Source organism: Urocitellus parryii, chromosome 4 (assembly GCF_045843805.1).
Source record: "Urocitellus parryii isolate mUroPar1 chromosome 4, mUroPar1.hap1, whole genome shotgun sequence".
Classification (NCBI taxonomy): domain Eukaryota; kingdom Metazoa; phylum Chordata; class Mammalia; order Rodentia; family Sciuridae; genus Urocitellus; species Urocitellus parryii.
The window spans coordinates 93,107,090-93,131,019 of NC_135534.1; the positions used below are offsets into that span (position 1 = coordinate 93,107,090).

The window sequence follows — 23,930 nt, forward strand, 5'->3', positions numbered from 1 at the left end:
GATGTGTATAGGGAAAGTTCATGCCCTTCATTAGTGAGAAGCATTGCCCTCTATGGATACATAATAATTAGCTTACCCAGTAGCATGGTGACAGATATTTGAGTTACATGTAGATTTTGACCACCTTATTAATATTTTATTTTCATTTCAATTCGAATTTTCCTGATAATTAAAAGATGCTAAACATCACTTCATGCAATTTATGTATTTTCTTTGTTAAAATGTCGAAATTATTTGCCCGGTTTTACTAAATAGTTTGTTTTGTTATTATTGAGTTATAAAGTGTTCCTTAAAGATGTTTGATGAAAGATCTTTGTCAAAAAGAAAGCATTATGAATATTTTCTTCCAGACTATGGCTTGTCTTTTAATTTCCTGAATAGCGTCTTGTGAAACAGTTTTTATAGAGCCCAACTGTTCTGCTTTTTCTTACAGAGTCCTGCTTTTAAGTGTTGATAAGGTTTAGAGTAGTTTTTGTTCCAGGACTTATTTTTTCTCCTCTGTGAAGCCATGACCTCACTGAGATCTCTGCTGATATATTCTGATTCTTAATGGCCTCATTAGAAATCAACCATTTCCCCATGCTGTGTGAACATTCAGTGGATGATGTTAGCAGAGCAGTGTTTTTCTTTTTCTTTTTCTTTGGTTCTTGGTCATCCCATGAGTGTGCAGAATGATATTCAATGACTGGTTGGCACACTGTTTAGCTGTCTGGAGTTCTTTGCCTATCTCTATCTCTGGATATTCTAAGAGAATGAATTTCTCTTAGAAATTAATATTTGCCTCAGCATACCTGAGTTCTGTTCTGTCTTCTCAATTCAGTGAAACTCTCATTATTTTCCTTAAATTACCTTGCCCTGAATTGTACGCTAGAATTTTATCATGACATAAAACTATGTGTGGTATAGGTGTAATTTCTTCTTCTGTGATTTTCTACTCTCAATGAAAGCAATCCTACTGCCCATTGTTCAGTATTTGAAAATAGTCATTTCAATTTTTTCCCTAGTTTTTTAATTATTTGCTACTGCAAGACAGGAACAGTATCAGCTGCTTGTCCATGGCCAAAGAAAAAACATTATATTTTTTTATAGATTTTTAGAAGAATGTAAGAATAAAAGAATTAAACAAAATACAAAAATACAAATATAGCCCATTTGGACACAACCTGTCACCATTCTGTCTCTTATTCTAGTCACATCAGAATTTATTAACATCATTTAAAGATACACAAAGTACATGTATGAAGACTTGAATTGGGTGTCAACACATCTTATATACAAACAGAGATATGAAAAATTGTGGTATATATGTGTATTAAGGATTGCAATGCTGGGGCTGGGGATTATGGTTCAAGTGATAGCACGCTTGCCTGGCATATGTGAGACACTGGGTTCGATCCTCAACACCACATAAAAATAAAATAAAAATATTATGTCTACCTAAAGCTAAAAACTAAACATTTTTTTAAAAAGGAATTGTAATGCAAAAAAAAATGTACATGTATAATGGCATAAATTGACATGAACATACTTTATATACAGAGATATGAAAAATTGTGCTCTATATGTGTAATAAGGATTGTAATGCATTCCACTGTTGTCGTGTATTTAAAAAAAATAATAAAATCAATTAAAAAAATAAAGATACTTACGGATTTTAATTGCCTGGGAAGAGGTAAAAAAGTTTAGTCAAGGTTTGTCTTTCAATTGTGGGCATCTGAGCTTTAACACCTGGTATTTCAAATGATCGCTGAACCTAAAAATAAAAATACTTTGAGTTTTGCCCTTTATGGAGAAGTAGAAAACCTATTACACCATAAGACAACATGATCATGATTGGGATTGATTCTTGCAGAGATGTGAAGGCCAAAGAGTTATAAAAACTTTAAGAGAAAAAGCCTTTAATTACACCAGCAGTTCCTCACTGGTACTCATAACTTGATGCCCTAAGTCAGATACTAAAAGTCACCTTCAAATTGTAATTAATTCCAATACTCCTCCTGGGATGTGGTGTTAATTGGGTCTCTCCAAAATTCTTGTTGAAGCCATAACTGCAGTTTCCTAGAATTCGACTAAATTTAGAGATAAGGTTCTACATGTGTGATTAAGTTAAAACAAGGCTATTGGTGTGGGTGCAAATCCAATCTAAATGGTGTTTCTTAGGAGGAGAGTTATGTTGGGCACACATAGAGACATGAGATGTGTACCCACAAAGGAAAGGCCATATGAGGATGCAATGAGAAGTCAGCCATCTGCAAGCAAAGGAGATTCATTAGTAGGAATATAACCTGCTGACACTTTGGTTTTGGATTTCTAGTCTTCAGATCTATTAGGAAATAAATTTCTTTCATTAAGACACCCTGTCTGGGGTTCTTCGTTGTGGTAGCTTTGGAAAGCTAATATACCCACCCAATTAATTCTACTTCCAATCTTTAAGTAAAAATGTCTTTAAAAGGGCAGACAATCTTGCCTTCTTTTTTTTTTTTTGGTACTAGGGATTGAACCCAGGGGAACTCAGCCACTGAGCCATGTCCCCAGCCCATTTTATATTTTATTCTGAGAGGTGTTCTCCCCAAGTTGCTCATTATCCTGCTAAATTGCTGAAGCTGGCTTCGAACTCAAGATCCTACTGCCTGAGCCTCCGGAGCCACTGGGATTATGAGCATGTACCATCATGTCTATCTTAATAAAGTCAAATTTAACATGTTTTAAAAGACTGTGCTTTGCATATTATGTTTAATCAAAACTTTGTAAAAATGAATGACACCAAATTTTTCTTCTCATTTTTCCTCTAGAAGATTTATAACTATAGGTTTAACATCTAGGTTTAGGATACATGTGAATTTGGTCTTCATGTGTGGTTCTAGAGTGAATAGAAGTTCTTGTTGTCTCTCTGTTTTTAGCATATAGCTATTCATTTGCTCTAGTGCTATTTACTGAAAACACCATCTCTTCTTTATTTTTAAATGTTTTCTGGATTATTAATCTCCATTTTTATCTGTTTTTCTTTTATTTTTCTTTTGCTTAGTTTTCTTTTCACTGATTCTTCCCAGGGATGCTCTATCACTGATCCACATCCCCAGCCATTTTATTTTATTTTATTTTATGTTATTTTGAGACAAGTTCTCACTATGTTGCTGATGCTGATCTTTGACTTGTGATCCTCCTCCCTCAGCCTCCAGAGTCCCTAGGATTACTTACAACTATGCACCACTGAGTCCACCAAGATTTTTTCCAGTTTCTTAAGGTGGAATTTGGACCATTGATTTAAGGCGTTTTTTTTTGTTGTTGTTGTTGTTGTTGTTGTTTTGTTTTGTTTTTTAATTCTAATTTCTTCATGCAGTGCTCACATTGTCTTTTAAATAATATTTTAGTAATATCTCAGAGTTGATGATATGTTTCATTTACATTTTAATTTCTCTATTGACCCATGTGTTACTTAGAAATGCTTTATTTCAAAATATTCTAGACATCTTACTAGTTTATTCTATTCTATTTAAAGAACACATTTTTAATGAATAGTCATTTGAAGTTTATTGAGACATTTTTTGTGGCTCAAAATAGCCATTATCTTTGTAAATATTTTATGTACCCTTGAGAAGAATGTCTCTGCTGCTGTCTTTGGTTGATATGCTCTATGCCAATTGGGTCAAGTTGTATTGATTATCTTGTTCACATCTTGTCCGTCTTTGACTTCTGGGGCACTGGTTCTATCAATTATTGAGAGAAGGGTAATGAAATCTCTGATTCTAATTGTAGATTTGTCTATTTCTATGGCAGTTCTGTCCATTTCTGCTACTTACATATTAAAACTATTATTAGGCATGCACACATTTAATATTTTGATGTTCTCCTATTGAATAGATCCCTTTATCTTTATGGTATTACAAATTTTTATTTCTTCAAGTATTCTCTGCTGTGAAATCAATTTTGTCTGAATCTAATAATCCATTTCAATTTGTTGTTGATTAGGGTAGGTTTGATACACTTTTTCTGTACTTGTACTGTTAACCTAGTTGTCACATTGTATTTAAAGTTGATCTGTTACAGTTGACATTTACTTGATTGTATCTGACAATATCTGATATTTAATCTGTGTGTTCAGATGACTTTCACCTTCTTTCAAGTTATCCTGATTTTCTTGAATTGTTATGCTATTTAAATGTTCATTTATACTTATTATAATTCTGATTTTATTTTAGTAATTAATTGTGGGCTTATGGTAAATAACTTTATCTTAACATAACTTTAACTTCTGATGACATAGCCTGATCTTACCACAAGTGTTACTGTGCCACCTACCTATAATGTATAGACATTGTGACTATAGAAATCTATTTCTCCCAGAATTTGTTCTGGTGTCATATATTTTACTTTCACATCTGTTGTAGAACTGATACTATATTTTTATTGCATATGTTTAACCAGATGATTTTCTTTAAAGAGATAGTATATGTGCATGTTTGTATACACATTAACATAAACTATGTGTATATATATATATATATATATATATATATATATATATATATATATAGTTGCTATTTCCAGTGCTTGGATTCACTTTTATAGAGCTACATTTCTAATTGGTATTGTCTTACATCTTCCTGATTGACTTCCTTTAACACTTCTTGGAGTGAAATCTTTTTTATGGTGGAAAAAAATGTTTATTTTACCTTTATTTTTGAAAGATTTGTTTTTATTTTTCTGAATAAAGAGTTTTAGGTTTACAATGACTTCATTGTTCTTATTATTCACAACTGTTTTCTAGCATGCATTATTCTTTCAATGAATTTGTTTATATTCTTTTTTTTTTGGGGGGGGGGGTACCATGGGTTGAACTCAAGGGTCCTTGATCACTGAGCCACATCCCTAACCTTATTTTGTATTTTATTAGAGACAGGGTCTCACTGAGTTGCTTAGCGTCTCACCGAATTGCTGAGGCTGTCTTTGAACTCAAGATCCTCCTACCTCAGCTTCCTGAGCCACTGGGATGATAGGTGTGCACCACTGTGCTAGGCTTGTTTATATTCTTTTCTTTGTTTTTCTTCATGAAGCATTCCTCTTTCCTCACTTTGCTTTTAGGATTTTCTTATCAATAGTTTAAAAGAATAGGACTCAGGTAAGTCTTGCCATCTTTTTCCACTATTTTAATATTTCAGCCTTATTGTCTTTCTTTAACCTATGGGTTTATATCTTTAATAACCTTTGGACATTTTTTTAATCATTATTCAACAGTTTTATTCCTCCAACTTTAGAGCATCACTTGCACATGTATTAGCCTCTTCAATTTTTACCACCACTCACTGATGCCTTGGCCATTTTCTGGTGGTGGTTGTATTCCTTTTTTGCTCTCTGGGCCTTATACAATTTACTCAAATCAATTTTTCTTCTGTAATATCTAATATGCTCCTAATTCTATCCAGTATATATATGTATATTTTTATCTTACACATCCTAGTTTTCACACCTCAAAATTTAATTCAGGCTGGGTGCAGTGTCACATGACTGTAATCCTAACAGCTCTGGAGGCTGAGGCAGGAGGATCAGAAGTTCAAAGCCAGCTTCAGCAATGGCCAGGCACTAAGCAACTCAGTGAGACCCTGTCTCTAAATAAAATACAGAAAAAAAATTTGATCTGGGGATGTGGCTCAGTGGTTGAGTGCTTCTTAATTTAATACTGGGTACCAAAATTTAAAAAAAAAACAAAAAACCATCAATTCAAGCCTTTTTATTTCTTCCATGATTCTACTTGGCTATTAAAAATATGGAATATATTTACAATAACTGTTATATTATCCTTTTCTGCTAATCCTGACATCTGTGCCAGTATGGGTAAATTTTCATTGATTGATCTCTTAATACTCAGTTTTAATTTCCTGATTATTTACTTGCCTGATATCTTATTAAATGGATGTCAAATAGCATTTATACACACATATAACTCACATATACATATTCATATAATTATGCTTTGTTTTTACATACTGTGGGTTGAGATTTATTGGATCCTTCTGGATTGTGCTTTTAAGAATTATTAGGTAGGACCAGAGAATTATTTATTGTGAGGATCTTTATTTTCTAAAATTTAGGAACAACACATCTGAGTTCTTAACAGGTATATATTGAGATTTTTCCAGACTGGTTGTTGGGAATAGGCACTCTTCCTGTTTCTTTATAAATATCATAGTGCTGTTTCTGCCAACCCATCAGTGTGATATTTATTTATTTATTTATTTATATAATAATTTTAACAAGCGATGCTTAACCACTGAGCCATATCCCCAGATCTTTTTTTTTTATATATACATATTTTATTTAAAAACAAAGTCTCATTAAGTTGCTTAGGACTTCACTAAGATGCTAAGGCTGGCTTTGAACTTCCAACCACCTGCCTCAGCCTCCCAAGCTGCTGGGATTACAGTCATGTGCCACTATGCCCAGATTTTAGTGTGATTCTTTTCCCTAATTAAATCAGTCTCCTTATACACATGCCAAACAGTACTCTGCTGAAGATCTCCACAGTTCTCTGTGTAGCTCCCTGCCCTTTATTATCATGTGCTATGAACTCTAACTACCTGTTCTGCCTGGACTCTCAGCTCTGTCTTCTCAAATTTTGAGTCTAGCAGATTCTACATTGCTTCTACTTCCCAGTGTTGTGCCCTGCAAATTCTCAAGATTATTAAATTATGAGATAATTGTAGGACTCACCCTGTTTGCTTCCCATCTCTCAGGGCATAGGGACCTTCATTGTCTGATGTTCAGTACACTGACTATTACTGCTTCATGTAAGTTTTCTATTTTTTGTGTGTAGCTCAGAAATGGTACAAATTGAGTGTGTTAACCCAACTAAGCTAGAAGAGTCTCTGATCTCTAAATTATAACTATCAAATTTCCCCTCATGGTTTATGTCTTGGAGTCTTAACCCTTAGAGATTCCTTCAATTCTCGAGACCTGCTCCTTTCAATCCTTTAAGATTGGAATCCCAGTGTTTTGTCCCTTAAGATCTTATTTCACATTCTTCTTTTGCTTGTTCTCATTCCCTCCTATACCTTTTTCATTGGTCAGTAAAAACAGTGTTTAGGCCAGTCATAAACACATACTAGCCAGGTGTGGTGGTGCCTGCTTGTAATCTCAACAACTCAGGAGGTTGAGACAGGAAGATCACAACTTCAAAGCCAGTCTCAGCAGCTTAGCAAGGCCCTCGCAACTTAATCAGACTTTGTCTCAAAATAAAAAATGAAAAAAGGACTGGAGATATGGCTCAGTGTTTAAGTGTCCCTGGGTTCAATTCCTGGTACAAAACAAAAAACAAAAAAACAAACAACAACAACAACAACAAAAAAAAACCACCATAAAACAAACAAGCAAAAATAATGAAAGCATACCCACACCAACACACATACTAATAATCCTATTCTATCAAGCTTATGGACAACCATGGCTAACATAGGACTTATTCCTTCCTTTCACAAACTCTCTTGTTCTTTTCTCTAAAAATATGAAGGACCTATTTTTGAGTGATGTGCTTTTTAATTCTCTATATTCTACTAGAATATTAGCTATGAAAGTAGTGACTGTGTCTGCTCATTTTTATTGCATTGTCTGCATCAGGAATCCACAGTTCTTATTGAACGGGAACTCAACAAATGTAAAAAAAAGAAAAGAAGGTTTGCACCAAAGACATTCCATAATTTGAATATTTAAATAAATATCATTCCATATGACAGATTATATTTGTATAAAGATGCACTTATAGAAATAAATACAGCCTATCATTACTCATCTCCCAAATTTTTAAAATTTTGATACAGATTTATTTTTTCCTATCAGAATGAGGTAATTTAAAAATATCTATAAAGCAAAGTGTGTTGCACTCTGAACAACATCCTATCAAAATACGTGACTAGGTTATCATGCACAATCGTTCTGGCTTCTACAATAAATGAATGTAAGAAGTAATATATGATCTTACCATCATAAATATTTCTGTTAGGTGACAATACCAAGAATGTTCTTGAATATTATTTATGAGTTCTGTGATGAAGATGGAACCATTTTTTTTCCTCCAAGAAAGATTATCTGTGAGTAAAGACAAGGATAAATCTTGAGCTGTAGCCTTCATCCTTTCAAAAAAGGAAGCAATTATAAATAATTTTGAACAGATTTAAGGAAGGAGGAAAATAACTCAGATAACTGTGTTTGACTTTAAACACAAAGGGTAACTAGATGGGCTCTGATCAACCATAAAGGGTATCATCTGAGGCTTGTAGCATCACAGGTGCAGGAGTAGGGCTCTGGAACCACGGTTCTGTGGTTCAGAATATAAGTGCTATGTTTACATTGGTAGTATAGGTCACATTTTCTACTAGATTTTTTTTTTAATCTTCAAATTTTCCTCAAGGCAAAATAGCTGCTCAGTGACAAGCAGTTATTGAACTCATAGATAACAAGCTGACCAATGAGAGACAGAGGGTGCTCTGTCCTTGTTAACACTGGTTGGTTCAAATTCCATGTTAGTCATGGACAGAGATGTCTTCTGCTAAGGCTATTCTGTTCTATTTTTTAGTAGCTCTTTCCTCAGAACAAAAGTCTGTATTTCTGACACTGGAATTGCCCAAAGTTGCAAATTAGATAGGCTGTGTATTGTTTTCATTGGTATACCTCAAATAGCCTGAACTTCAGAGTCAAACTAACTTGAATTCATACCTGGAAAATACTGCAAGTGTTTATTCAGGCAATTTATATGCTTTTCGTGAAGTTCATGAAAAAAGAATGACAAAGCTTACCTGTCAGATATGTGCTAAATAGTAAATAAATATACATACACAAAATAAATAAATAATTTATATTAAGAATAAGCTTTTGCTTGAACATTTCATAAATCCTGTTTTTCCCAGGCCACTGACAATTATCTTCTCTGAAACATGTACCTTCTTTTTCAAATGGAATTGGCTTAAATATGATGATTTTTAAAATTGGTTCTCCAAAATTTTTTATAACTCCTAGTTTGCAATTTTATTTCACCAGGTGCTGCTTATTATTTGGTGATCTTTTAATGACATCTAACACTTAGGTTTTTTGATTTTCTAAACTAGAAATTTTAATTTTTTGAAAAAGAGATCACATTCCCTTTTTCATTTAAAAATATCCTCAGTGGTAAAAGCAATATATTCATGCCAAGAGACTCATCAAACCATTACTGCTGTGAGCCTACTGACCAATCACCTACTAAGGAAGACTGGCATCTGGAAGGATGTAGAGCAGAAGAGGCCCCTACTGCCACTAAACTGTAAAAGAATGCTACAGAAATGTGGATGGGATCTCCATTCCTTTCCCATTCCCTTGTAAAGGTTTTTGGCCATGTAGGCAGACAGGCCTCCTTCTCACACATCCTAACCCATCCATGCAACACATACATCCAAAGAAATGCATACGTGGTGTTGAAGAGCAGAAAGCAACAAAGTCCTTCTCCACATGGGCCTTGTGGACACCATCATGCATCCGGTTCTCAGAAAACTGTGAAGAGCTGTCCACTGAGCCTGCTGGAGAATCGCTGACCCACACCTCTCCAGTGTTTCCTATGGAGAATGATATGCTGTTATTTATATACTGCTGAATACATGTTAGTTCTTTGACAACTAAATAAATGGGATAGAATTTTATAAAGATTTTCAATTAATTTCTCTCTCTCTCTCTCTCTCACACACACACACACACACACACACACACACACACACACACACACTATGGGTCTAGCATAGCCATAGAGGATGTCAATGAATAGCAGTCACATTCTTGACCTGGAAGGTACCAACTGAGTAGAGGCAGTGTTGCTTCTATAAACATACATTGGCTATGCCTGAGTAAAGAGAGCCGTTTTAGTTTCATGACAGTTAAAGTGACAATAACACAAAGGCAAGGGAGGAAATAACTACTTTGTGCAAAAACAGACATTAAATTCTAAACCTGTCTTTTCACTTCCTTTCCTTCCTAATTGCTACTTCTTCCTTCTAAACCTTTCCCCAAGTGATGTAATTACATTAAAGTTTAAAAAAAAGTTATAGGAAAAAGAAATGCCATGATAATTTTATTTTATTTATCTTATTGCAATATAATTTACATACAGTAAAATTCATCATTTTGGTGAATTTTACCATATGTACATATTGCTACCTCTGTAACAAGATGTAGAATAACCCTCCCATCTTCAGCTTCTGACAATTATTACCTTGTGTTATCCCTATATTTTTGGCTTTTTCAAAATGCCATGTAAAATAGAATCATGTAGCATGCAATCTTTCAGGTCCAGCTTCTTTCACTCACTTCGCATTGTTTAATTATTTTGAGACTGGGTCTTGCTATGTTGCTCCTGTTGGTCTTGAACTCCTGCCTCAGGCTTGCTAATAGCTAAGACTAGAGGCACAGATCCCCAGCTTTAATTTGGACCCCTCACTTTCAGGTGAAATACTTCACAGTCAGAGATCATAAAATTTTAATAATATATTTTTAAATTAAACCCTCTTCATGCCACAGTTTTAATAATTCTATGTAAAAAATAATTTAGAATATATATTATCATCGCCACTTAACTATGGTTCAATGATGATTTACTTTTAAGTTGGATAGCATTTCTCTATTGCCACCCCTAAATGCTCTTTCCAAAGAAATCTGTTTGATATAATGGCACAAAAGTAAGGCTCATGGCATTTTCACCAGATTAGAAAGCACATAGTATAAGCCTCAGCCTGCATGACACACACCTCTCTTATCCCTGGGCCCCATTGCAACTCACCCCCTCTACAGGCCTGGATGATGATGACCTTGGGTTTGTCCTTCAAATGGGAACAGTTCTGGTTGTTAAAAATCTGGAAGATGGAATCATAAGGCAACACATCTTGTGTTTCATCACCATGTGTGATCCCACAGATCGCATCAAAGATGCCATGGGACATGAACACCAAGAATGTGCTGTCTGAGGACTTGTGCTCTAAGCGGGCAGCAAAATCTCTTAGGACTCTCTTCATGGCCTGTGAGAGAAAACATTTCATCATCGCAACACAATATCTACACTTTCCCATGTTAAAGCTTTGAGCAATAGAAAGAATAAACATCAAGTATCTGGCACATTTCAGAGCTTAATTTATAAAACGTACACATGGATGACAACCATTGTTATTTTTGTTGCTATTAATGTTATTGTAGTAATTCAGGAAAATATTTCAATACTCTAATTCTATACGTTTCCCTTAATTCTTAATACACTGGCAAATGTTTTATTGTGGCAAAATGTATATAATCCATTATTTATCATTTTAATAATTTCTGACCTTATAATTCAAATACATTCATATTGTTTGATAAAATGTCACTACTTTCTGTACAAAAACTTTTTCACCATCCCCAACAAAAACTGCATTCATTTAATTTTAACTCCTCTTTATCTCCTAGTAAACTCTATTCCACTTTCGTTTTCCTATGAATTTGCTTATACTAAGTTTATCACATAAGTCAAAACATAGGACATTTATCCATCCTTTCCATCAAACACAAAGTTTTAAGGCCCATTCATGTTGTAGAAAATACCAAAATCTCACTTCTTTTTATGACCAAATGATATTCTATTTTATCTTTATGCCACATTTTACCTACCTATTCATTTGTGGATGGACACTTGATTTTTTTCCCACACTAAATTTTGTAAGTAATAATATAATGATATAAATAACAACATACAAGTATATTTGCTAGAGTCTCTGCTTTTGATATGTTTAGATTATGAGTGTAATCAGTGGGCCATATAGTAGTGTAATCTTTTAAGAACCACCCCAGAGTGTTTTCCACAGTGACTACATCACTTTACATAACAAACATCAAAACACAAGTTTCTAAGTTTTCCACATTCTGGCCAATACCTGTTATTTTCCTCCGTTTTTTCCTCTTCCTCTTTTTTCTCCTCCTCTTATCATGGCCAACCTAGTAGGTGTGAAGTGATGACTCACTGTGGTTTTGATTTCCATTTTTCAGGTGAATAATGATGTTGAGCATCTTTGCATATGCTTACTGGTTATTTGTTTGTATTCTTTGGAGAAATAACTATCAAGTCCTTAACTTATTTTTTTGAATCAGATTGTTATTGAGTTTTAGGAGTTATTTTGTATATTCTGGATATTAGTCCCTTAACAGGTATCTGATATGCAAACCATTCTTCAGCTTACATTTGCACTCTCTTGTTCATATCTTTTGAGACACAGTTATATTTATCAATTATTTTTTATTGCCTGTGCATTTGATGACATATCCATGAAATTGTTTCCAAGTTTGATGCCATGAAGAATTTATTCAATGTTTTCTTCCTTGAGATTTATAATTTCAGCTCTTAAGTCTAGATCTCTGATTAATTAAAACTTAATAATGATAGTATATATAATTTATGTTAGGACTCCAACTTGATCTTGCATGAGAATATCTAGTTTTTCCAGTATCATTTATTGAGAAGAAAAAGACTCTCCCTTCCTCACTGAATAGTCTTGGCACCCTAGTTGAAATCAATTAAACACAAATATGAGGCTTTCTGTTCTATTCCATTGCTCTATATGTCTGTATTTATGATGGTATCTGTAAGAGTTCTGACCGTGGAAATATATAGGACAGCGTTCCTCTAGTGAGCCAATTCCCAAAGGATACCAGGCACCCTGTCTTCCACAGTTGGAATATTCTGCAGTTTTCCCCAGGAACTAGAAAGATAACTAATCCATGTGCAAGGCCTAGCTGCTATGGCAATGCCCTGAGGCTCTATGCTAGAGTCCTATCAGCCTCAACCTTAATGTCAGGTATATAGCTCCTGTTAATAAAGGAATGTGCTATAACTATAATGTTTCACCAAGCTCCAGTGCTCCAGGACCTGCCCACCTAATGCCTAATGGTAACTTCAGATAATGAACTTTCTTGAGAGCTACAGAAAGCTCTTAACATTGTATATTGAACTGTAGAATGTAACTGCAGAATAAGCAAACTTAGTGATACAATAAACAATAATGTAGTTATGGCACTAATGACCTAATATAACCTATTAGTGTAAATAAACGTGGCCACTTAGATGAGCAGCCATTTTTCTGCCTTGGCATCTTGTCTCTGTGTCTCCTTTTCTTTCCTTTTTTTCTTTTTTAAAGTATTCAAGTTTATTTATTTATTTATTTTTATGTGGTACTGAGAATCAAACCCAGGGCCTTGCACATGCAAGCCGAGCGCTCTACCGCTGAGCCACAACTCCAGCCCCTCCTTTTATTTCTTTATAGGTATCATATGTTTTAATTACTTTAAAAAGAAAGCTTTTAGCTTTCTTTTTCTTTTTCAAGATTGTTTTGGATATCTGAGCTTCTTTGCAATTCTCTATAAATTTGAGAATTGGCTTTTCAAATTCTCACCCTCCCTCAAAAAAAAAATGTCTGTTGGAATTTTGATAGAGATTTCCCTATATATGTAGATCACTTATGACAGCATTAGCATGTTAATAGTATTCCCTTCCAATGCATAAACATGGATTATCTTTCTATTTGTTCAGATTTTCTCTATTTCAACAATATTTAGTAGTTTTTGGTGTACATGTCTCTTAGTTCCTTTGTTAGATTTATTCCTAAATATTGTATACTTTTAGGTGTTACAAATAGAATTGTATTGGTTTTCTAATTTTCATTTCAATGTGCATTCTAGCATACAGAAACACAAGACCCTATTTTTATGTTAATCTTGTACTTTGCAACTCCTATGATGATGACTTTTTTTATTAGTTCTGATAGCCTTCTATTATAAAGCTAGTGGTAGAATCTGTGAATAAATAGCATTCTCTCTTCATTATCAGTCTCTACACCGCTTACTTCTTTCTAATAGCTCTGGCTAGATCTCAAGTACAATGTTGAATGCACTGATGAAAGTGATCATTCTTACCCTGCTGACTGATCTAGGAGAAAAACTTTATCTGAGTTTCTCATGAATACTATTTAGCAGATTGAGAAATTTTCTCTCTATTCATAGTTTTCTGAGAGCTTTCTTTGTGCAAATGTGGACTTTGTCAAATTCTTTGTATCCATTAATTTGAGTCATCACAAATTTGTTGTTTTTGTTCCTGTCATCCTGTCCATGTGATCTATTATCCATTGTTTCTCTTATGTTGAAACACCACCACACTCCTGGGATAAATACCACTTGGTTAAAGTAAAGAATCCTCTTTATTTACAAAAGATATTGTTCTGAGATTTTATTTTCTTATGATTCTTGTATTCAGCTTTAGGATTAGAGTAATTCTAGCCTCATAGAATGGGATGGGTTATAAATTATTTTTTCATCTTGAATTTCTTGAAAGGTTGGAGAAAATTGCTGTTAATTTTTTCAGTGTTTGGTGGAATTCATTGGTCAAGCCAGTATTCTTTGTTGTGATGTTTTTGATTACTGATTGAATCTCCTGACTTGTATAGATTTATTTCAAATTTCTTTATTTTCATAATTTAGTTATGATAAGCTGTGTGTTCTTAAGAAATTACCCATTTCATTTCAGTTATCTAATCTGTTGGCATGTAGTTATTCATAGTTATAATCTTTTTAAATCTCTGTAAGTTTGAAAGTAATGTTCTCTTTTTCATTTCCAATTTTAATTATTTGCTTCCTCCTCCTCAATTCTGTGGTTTATTTTAAAGAACTAAGATTTTATTTACTTTTCCTATTAGTTTTATGTTTTCATTCAATTATTATACTCCTCAGCTCCAGAATTTCTTTTTGTTCCATTTTATACTTTCTATCTCTGTATTGATATTCTCATTTTGTTTAGATATCTTATATCTGGTTTTGCCTATGTCTTTTGTTAGCTCTCAGAGCATCTTCAAGAGAGCTATGTAAAGCCTCTGTCTAATAATTATTCAATCTGTGCTTCCTCATGGATGGCTCCTTTAAATTTGTTTTGCTCTTTCCCAATTTTTCTGTGCCTTGTAATATTTTTAGCTAGATATTTGAGTATTATATAATTGTTACCTTCAAATTTCTATATAAAACAACATGGGATTTGAATATAACCTACACCACATCCCCAAATACTTCAAATCATCTCTAGATTGATTATAATACCTAATATAATATAAATACTCTGCAAATAGTTATTGTACTTTATTGCTTATAGACTAAAAGAGAAAAAAATGGTACATATTCAGTACCAATGCACCTCTTAATTGAATATTTTCAAACTTTGGTTGGTTGAGTGCGTTGATGTGAAACCTGTGGATACCAAGGTCAAGAGCAATGGTGTTACCTTGGATTTCCCCTTTCTTTGAAGTTGATGTTTTTACTTATTGTTTGTTTTAATATATCTCTGTGTCAGAAATCAGTCTGAGGTGAAAGTTTAAGATCTTTTCAGATATTTTTTGAGCCTGGGCATATGTGGTGGCTTCCTAAATTCCCTCATATATGCTCTTGTTTTTAAACATTTAAAAAAGACTATCAGTCACTTAAATATCTGGAAACTGTTTATTTGGTGAGGGTTCAAACATGGCATCCAGCTTCCATGCCCACAGTTCTCAGTAGGAACACATATCTCCAATATTTAGAGAAAAGGTCTTTTTTTCCACTCTTTCTCCAGCAAGTTGTACCATAAATGCAGCTTGCCATCCCCATGGCTACCTTCCCCAGGTTGAGGAGTGGGATAAGGGATAGGTAGCTACCAATATTAACTGCAATTTATCATTCAGTCTGATCCCTAGAAGCTTGAAAGTATTAGTCCAAAGAGTAACTTCATTGCTTTCTGCCAGTATAATTTTCAAGGTACAGAGGTGCTTCTTACTCCTCCAACTTTCCTGATATCCTTCTCCTGTGATGCTAAATTATTATTATTATTATTATTATTATTATTGTTGTTGTTGTTGTTGTAAATGGACAAAATGCCTTTATTTGTTTATTTTTATGTGGTGCTGAGAGGATCAAACACAGTGCCTTGCACTTGGTAGGCATGGACTACGCTAAACTACAGCCCCAACCTTGTGATGCTAACTTTTAAAAATTTTCACCTCCAGATCAATTTTTTGCTCTTATCTTCCTTGTTTGTGTCTCTACAGACAATACCTGTTGATTTCTATTGTCAACAAACTTCATATTGTTTTTGCCCAATACAAAAACACTGGCAGGAGACTAGAGGATAATGGAAAACAGCAGTAGTAAAAAGTCAAGATATTTTACTCCTCCACATGCCTACATGCCCCAGTGCTGCCACAGTTCTGCTGGGGACCATGACTTCTCTGGCTGCAATGCCTTCTGTGTGAACACTTCTCCAGTTCTCCACACATGCTGGCAGAAAGTGTGTGTGCACTTCCTAAGTGATCAATTTGGGGCTTAAGAATAATAAAAATAAGAATAAAATGAAAATACTATCGCTGAAATATATACACACAAACACATGTGCATATATGTATGCTTATACACACAGGGTTTATATTCACTGCTCCAAGGTAACATTGGCAACTATAAATGACAGCTTTGACTTTTCCATTTTCAAATTGAAAAAATAGCAGCTTGATCAGGTAGTGCATGCCTATAATTTCAATGTAATTGGCAATAGGAGTGCAAGTTCAAGGCCAGTTTCAGAAATTTAGCCAGACCCTCAACAAGTTTGAGAACTTTTCTCAAATAAAAAATAAAAATAAAAAAAGCTGGGGACCTAACTCAGTGATAAAGCACCTCTGGGACCAAGAAAAAAAAAAAAGAAGAAGAATGAAAGAAAGAGTTGAAAAAGCAAAACAAATCCCAGATAAATGAGATGAATGGCCCTGAAATAGAGGTACATGGACATATATAAGTATGTGTACCAAATAGGGAAGGGGGCCTTACCCTGGCTGTGAGATTTCTTTCTACAACAACCATGTAGCCCAGGTCTTCAAGCAGCCTCTGCATCCCTTGGATGTCATATTCAGACCCATTGCGCCTTGGGAGAGAGTCAAACTCTGTGTTACAGATGATGAGGGCCAGGCGAGTGCGGGTCGCCTTCTCTTTGATTGGGTAGATCTGCAGAATAATGCCAAGTTATGTGCAATTAAAGTTCTCAATATATTCACAGCATACTCAGGCAACACTCTCAATGACATGAAATAACTGTTTGTTCATCTGCTAACTTTTGCTGTAACCATTTCTTTCTCTCCTTCTTTAATGGTAGAAAGAGTTTTAGAAAGAAATCAGACAAAATAAGGGGAATAGGGAAAGCTACAGCAAGAAAAGCAAACTCCCAGAGTAATGAATAAGAACAGATGTGGGCTATTTATTCAATGACCTCGTGGAGTAGACAAGAATACTTTTTGTCCTTCCTTGTCCCTTTCCTTATATTTAGCCAAACTTTATCTGATATAAAAGACCCATATCAAAATTCTTGAATACTAGATCATTCCCCACCTTCTTCAGTTGACATTGATCATAACAATCCTTAATTTTATTTTATAGTATCTATATATAAACACAAAGTAGCATCAATATATAATGCATCAAAACATTATTGTTTCATTATTGCACATCTAATTTTCCTGATAGAATAAAATCCCTTCTGTCAATATCATATTACAATAAAATACTCATATACAGTTATTTTTTGACCCTTGAGGTACTTTCATATATCTTTTAAAAAAACCCACTGTCAGCCAGCTATGGTGGCTCATGCCTGTACAGTGGCTTGGGAGGCTGAGGCAGGAGGATTGCAAGTTCAAAGCCAGCCTCAGCAATTTAGCAAAGCTTTAATCAACTTAGTGAGATCCTCTCTCAAAATTAAAAAAAATGCTGGGAATGTTAGGATGTTTCTCAGTGATTAAGTACCCCTAGGTTAAATCTAGGTTCAACTCCCTGGTACAAAAAAAAAAAAAAAAAAAAAAAAAAAAAAAAAAGAAAGAAAGAAATACTATTACTCTTAAGTCCTCTGTGTATTTACATCTAGGGTATCTTTCTACTTCATTTGATTCCCTATTCCATTAATTTTCCATCTCACCCTTCCAGCCTCCTTTGTGCATAGTTCCAGGAATTTTTGATGAGGACAAAGCTTGAGTAAGCCTCTGGATTCTTCAGATACTGTCTCTGGTCTGCCATCAATAGCTTCTGCACAAATTTTAAAAGACATGACAAATGTGATATATGGTATCCTGGTTCTATTTATTTTTTAATTATAGGTGTACACAATATCTATTTTTAAAAAAATTTTATGTGGTGCTGAGACTTGAACCCAGTGCCTCACACATTTGAGGCAAGTGTTCTACCTCTGAACCACAACCCCAGCCCCTGTATCCTGGTTCTATTGGTGCATCCCAGAACCCAAGTCACCCCAGTAATTGTCAGAGTGTACTAATTCTCTTGGAATATAAAAGAAAACTTTGTGGGAAAACTGTTAGCTGGTAAAAACTAGTTGTGTCCAACATCTTGTTAATTTAGGTAAATTGTGGTCAGGCAAGAGTTGTTGCTCCTTTGTGGGAAAAGTTAACTGATTAAGAGAGGTACTCCAGATGCAGCAATATATGCATGTGACTCTGGTGAAGACTAGGAAACAATAGGTCTAATAAGACTCTATTGATCTGCCTTGGTTCTGAAAACTTCATTAAGAATCTCCTTTGAATCTAATCTCAGATTTATAAGGATTATATAGCTGGTCCCTAAGAACAGCTAGAATGTGCTTTGTTTTGGATGGATAACTCTCCCAAGTCTCTCTCATTATACGTAGTTATCAACATTGGATTCTCATTTCTCCTTGATTTCTTTATAAGGCTATTTTTAAAAGCTGAGTGCTTGGCTCTACTGAACAATGGAGGACAGGTTGTCCAGTTGTTTATCCTTTCTTTTCAAGTTATGGAGCAGCCAAGATGCCAGGGCATCAGTGGGGTGGGTGGTGGTGACCAGCTGTCCTTGCTGAGGATCTAGAACTCAGAATATAGGTCCATCGACTGGGCAAAGTGTGTGAAGGTCATCAAAAGTCTCATCAAGCAGGCTCAGGCTGGAGAATATCGATACTCATTTCCTCCCTGAGTAGTCTTTGATGCTTTCTTGGGGAAATAGTCATTCTATCCCTAAATGTGCCTCAAAAGAAAGAAAAAGGTGTGGACAAATGTTGCGGGTTTGGTTTGTTTGGTTGATTGAACTCAGAGAAGAGTAAGGCAATGATTAGAAGTAATGGCATGTTTTACACAGAGACACAAGAAACAGAGTCCCTGTGGATCTCTGATTTGGCATCATTGGACAGAAAGGTCTGTTTGTACAACACAATACATCTTGGCAGTCCTCAGGATGGGATTTGGAAGCAGGCTTTACTCCTGATTCTACCGCATAACAGCTATATGAACTTAGATTACTTAATATCCCCTGTTTCCAATTTTCCCACTTCTGAGTGAGAACAAAAAAAATCAGTTTACATATTAGATTTTTGTGCATATTTAGTGATTTAACACCCAAGAAGCAATGTGTGGCTATATTAAGTTTTATGTGAGTGTTAACATCATTATTTTTCTCTTGCTACTACAAATATAATGTGGACTTAGAAAATGATGAAATCAGAATTTGGTGTTGTGTGCACATGTATGGTTCACATTAAACCACAAAGCACTGATATGCCTGTTTGCCACTGCTTCTGCAATGAAGGTGAGTTATTCTCATCTAGAGTCTAATGCTACCTTTGATTCCTGTGATTCCTGAAATTATCCTGGTGCTTTTCCAAGGGCTTCCTTTTACTGTCTATTTATAGTGATCTCATCCGGTCCTAAGATTTCAAATGGATATCATAATTTTATGTCTCCAGCTCTTCTGGGTCCAAACTCATAATCAAGCCCTTCCTTAATATCTCCTATATCTATAATGTACCAGAGCATTGGCATTTATTTAAAGAGGAACAGAAGCTGAGGCTGGAGATATGGAAAGTGTGTGTTAGATTAAGAACAGTGGGTTTTATTCTTGGGATATTAGTAGATTAGTAAATGGGCAGTGTTTCAATTGGAATATTTCATCAATTACTGTAGGTTGGTCCTTATTACCCTTTAATTGCCATTAGTATTGAGCATCTTTCGTGAAGAAACAGCTCTTAGATTGAGCCCTGAAAAGACTGTAAGACACATTTCTAATATTTCTAATTGTAATAAAGCAAGAAAAAGAATGATAAATTGCACTTGATTTATGCAGAAGTGATGAAGTGGACTATCACTATTGAAAAACTTGAAGTCATATAGCTGATGGTGGACAAGTTGTCAAGAGCAATGGATTGAAAAAATGTGTGTCATCAAATAAATGACAAATAAGGGAAGGGCATGTGGTTCTAATGTGTCCTCAGGAGACTTCATGAATTATAAAGGCTTAATGTCAAGGACCACAGTAAAAACTTTTGTCTCTTATTCATTTGGAGAGATTAGAAAAAAAGGCTTCAAAATTATTACTGAAGGACTAAAGGATTATCCACAGATAAAAAGACACTTCAAGTGAAAGGTAAGGTACTGCCCACATGTGAAGAAGAAACTAGGAGAATTTGATTTTAACAAAGCAAAGGAGAGCAGGAAGAGCAGGCCAGCATGAATGGGAGACCGAGTGTAATAATATATTAGGTGAAGAGCTGCTGAGTCATCTGTTATCTGGCAGGTAAATAAGAAAGCATGCATTAGATGCCAAGATACAAGGACAGAATTGAGAATGTGACTGTAGTTAATAATAATGTATCTTCGAAAATTATTTAGAGAGTGGATTTTAAGTGTTCTAACCACAAAAAAAAGGGACAAGCCTGCAATGTGACTTATACATCAATTAGCTTGATTTAATCTTCCCACAATGGACCAATAGAGCAGAACATCACATTCTACACTGTAAATATCTATAGTTTTGTTGATTAAATCATTTAGAATTTTTAAATAAAATCTTGGAATCTCACCTGAAGAAAATCCTAATTTATAAGCAAGGCTGGAATCTCTATTGCAGATATAGTCAATAAGTTTTTGGCTGGCACAGGACCCTTTTGGAATGACTGAATCTATCAAATCACGGGCTTTGTCTTTAGTTGTAGCATTTTTCTTTTTCACATTTTCAGCCTCCTCTTCGTTCACTACCTCTTCACTTAGTAGGTCATCCAGCAAAGTGTAAAGCGTATCCTCAGACACTGAGATAATAAATGTTTTCCTTTTCTCCTTTAGTCTCTTATCTGTTGGAAGCACAACAGTGTTGAAATTGATAGCCAGCTCAAGAAATACAACCGCCACCTCAATAACTAGGCTTCTTTCTTCTTTTTTTTTTTTTTTTTCTATATTTCCTCTATGTGGTTCAGCTATCCCAAGGGATGGTCTAATTAATGTATTTACGATCGATGCTATTCCTTCTCAACCCATGGGCAGCCACTCATAGAAGTCTAACCCAGCACCCTCAAAAACAAGGCTCTACTTACCTGGTGGTTCTTCTGGTTCTGCCTTAGTGAGTTGCCAGGAAAGGCTTAAGAAGCTCCAACTGTTGTATTTCTTTGATGAATATAAACATATCCATGAAATCGGAGTCAATAATGGTCAGATTTATGTCATTTTCCCTTCTTTTATTTAGAAAGACTCATCCTTGGTGATTGCACTATGCAGATTCTGAACTTCAGTCATGTTTGGAACATGAGCATTCAGGGAAGATCCATAGCTCATTTCCTATGAGGCCGTTTATAAGAGCCTGACAGAATATAGCTCACAGAAGGAGGGCTCCTTCTTTTCTCCTCTAACTAAAAATTGTTCACACAAACTATACAGATTCTAGTAAATAAAAGTTGAAGTGAGTCAATATCAAATATCTTTCCTAATGCCCCAGAGTGATCAAAAGAAGTCTTACCAGCCATGTCCTCTGTAGCTGTCTTCTTAGGATAATAGGAAGAATCAAAAGGATAAAAAAATACTAAAAAGAAACAGGATTTTCCTGTTGAGCAGAATGTGAGTATAATTTAGGGTGGAGCTACTGCATTGCTTATATGGATGTCCTGTGTGTGTGTGTGTGTGTGTGTGTGTGTGTGTGTGTGTGTGTGTGAGAGAGAGAGAGAGAGAGAGAGAGAGAGAGAGAGAGAGAGAGAGAGAGAGGCAGAATTAAACATTGACCTGGAAAACTGCTAAGATAAATTAAGTCAACTCATCTACTATAAATCCGCAACTCCATGAGCCCCTCATCTCAGTCTTGGATAGCTGGTTATCAGAGAGACTCTCAGCAGCACCTGCATAAGGGCTGACTACTCCCGGCCAACTCACAGAACTAAAACCTGTCTCCCACATTAGAAGAATCATTATTTCTTTCCACATTAGAAGAATCATATTTAATTGACTTTTTCAGTTGGTATTCAACAGGCTGTGCTATCATATGGCAGCCTGTGGAATGGTCTCTGCTCTTCTTCTTTACTATAATCACGCATGTTCTGTCACCTGAGAAGAACTCTATGATGTCATTTGATCCCGTGAGCAACTTTAATAAAAAGGTGCATACAAATCTTTTTAAAATATAATGTTTTCTCAGCTAAGCACCTGTAATCCCAGAGACTTGGGAGGCTGAGGCAGAGAATCACAAGTTCAAATCCAGCCTCAGCAACTTAACGAGTCACTGAGGAACTCAGTGAGATCCTGCCTCTAATAAAATATAAAAAAGGGGCTGAGGATGTGGTTCAGTGGTTAAGTGCCCCTGGGTTCAATCCCTGGTATGTATAAACAAACAAACAAACAAACAAATTGTTTTCTCTTGTTCTTAGTCTATATTTTAGTGAAAATATGTCAAAATATTTGAAAAAAAAAAAAAACACTGCAGGATGAGTCTTTGCACAATCCTGGTACCTGGAACCTCAGATGACTAGGGATGCCTACTGCAGTTTCCTCTATAGACAGAATCATTCCATGCCTCCAAAGGCCACTTGTAACTTGGGGTTAAGTACAACAATGTTCTCTCTGCTCTGAGCCACCCACTTGTTTCTCTGTTGCCATGTGTCATATACCAAATTTCTAAGTTGATAAACTACAGGCTGATTGACTGCATTCAAATGCCATTAGTCTAGGAATTAGAGAATTACTGCATTTGGTACCAGTTTTACCACTTTCAATCTCCATGATCATGGACAAATAGCGTTCTTTCTAAGTCTCATTTTTCTCCCTAAAATTAGAGGGAATCATGTGTCACCAATGGAGGTGATTCTTATGAAGAACTTGTGAGATATTTTATACTTTAAATGATTTAGTAAACAAAAATACAGAGACTAGAAAATTCACTCACAATTAAATATGTCCCAAATATGGTATGGGACCTTTTTAATCTAAATATTTGAGGCATATTTATGCTAGATGTATTTGTTGTTTAACTGAAATTTAAATTTAATTGATGTCCTGTATCTTCTCAGGGAACATTATGGCATTCGGGCCAGATCAGTCTCTATGGTAGGAGGCATCCTCTGCATTTCAGGATTGTCAGCTTTTACCTACTAGAAGCTGGTAAAACTCTCCTGATTGTGGCAACAAAACATGTCTCCAGACTTTGCCAAATCTCTCTCACCTCATGATGAGCTTCTGTTGACTTTAAGTTACACGTGAGTGTTTAAGGTCTCTGCTCTTTTGCTTACATGTTTTATCACCTTGGTAAAAGTTACTTAGCCTGAGCCACTTTAACTATGAAATGGACATAACAATAATATGTTCTTGTGTGGATTAAATTTCAAAACTATTTCCCAAACATTTATATATGCTATATACATGCACATTATAACTTTTTACTCATTTAATATATATAGTGTTCCTATGAAGTAGATAGTATTATTAAGACCATTGTATAGATGAAAAAACAAAAACAAGAAAAACGAAGCACAGGCTAAAGCTTAAGCATGTACCCCAAATCACACAGCAAGTAAGTGGCAGACTTGGAATTCAAACCCAGGTGGTCTGGCTACTGAATCTGGTTCATCATTA

At 35.0% G+C, this 23,930-nt stretch overlaps 1 protein-coding gene across 1 annotated transcript; it reads right to left on the reverse strand.

Moving 5' to 3' along the window:
• Positions 1-1,654: 1,654 nt before the first annotated feature.
• On the reverse strand, positions 1,655-21,838 carry LOC113185387 (caspase-1-like). Its single transcript, XM_077797321.1, has 8 exons — positions 21,832-21,838; positions 20,906-21,172; positions 18,002-18,108; positions 16,864-17,037; positions 10,793-11,027; positions 9,435-9,578; positions 7,973-8,079; positions 1,655-1,753 (listed from the first exon to the last, which is right to left on the reverse strand). Exons 1-8 carry the CDS (start codon positions 21,836-21,838, stop codon positions 1,655-1,657), a joined length of 1,140 nt encoding a protein of 379 aa, XP_077653447.1.
• Between the last annotated feature and the right edge of the window lie 2,092 nt (positions 21,839-23,930).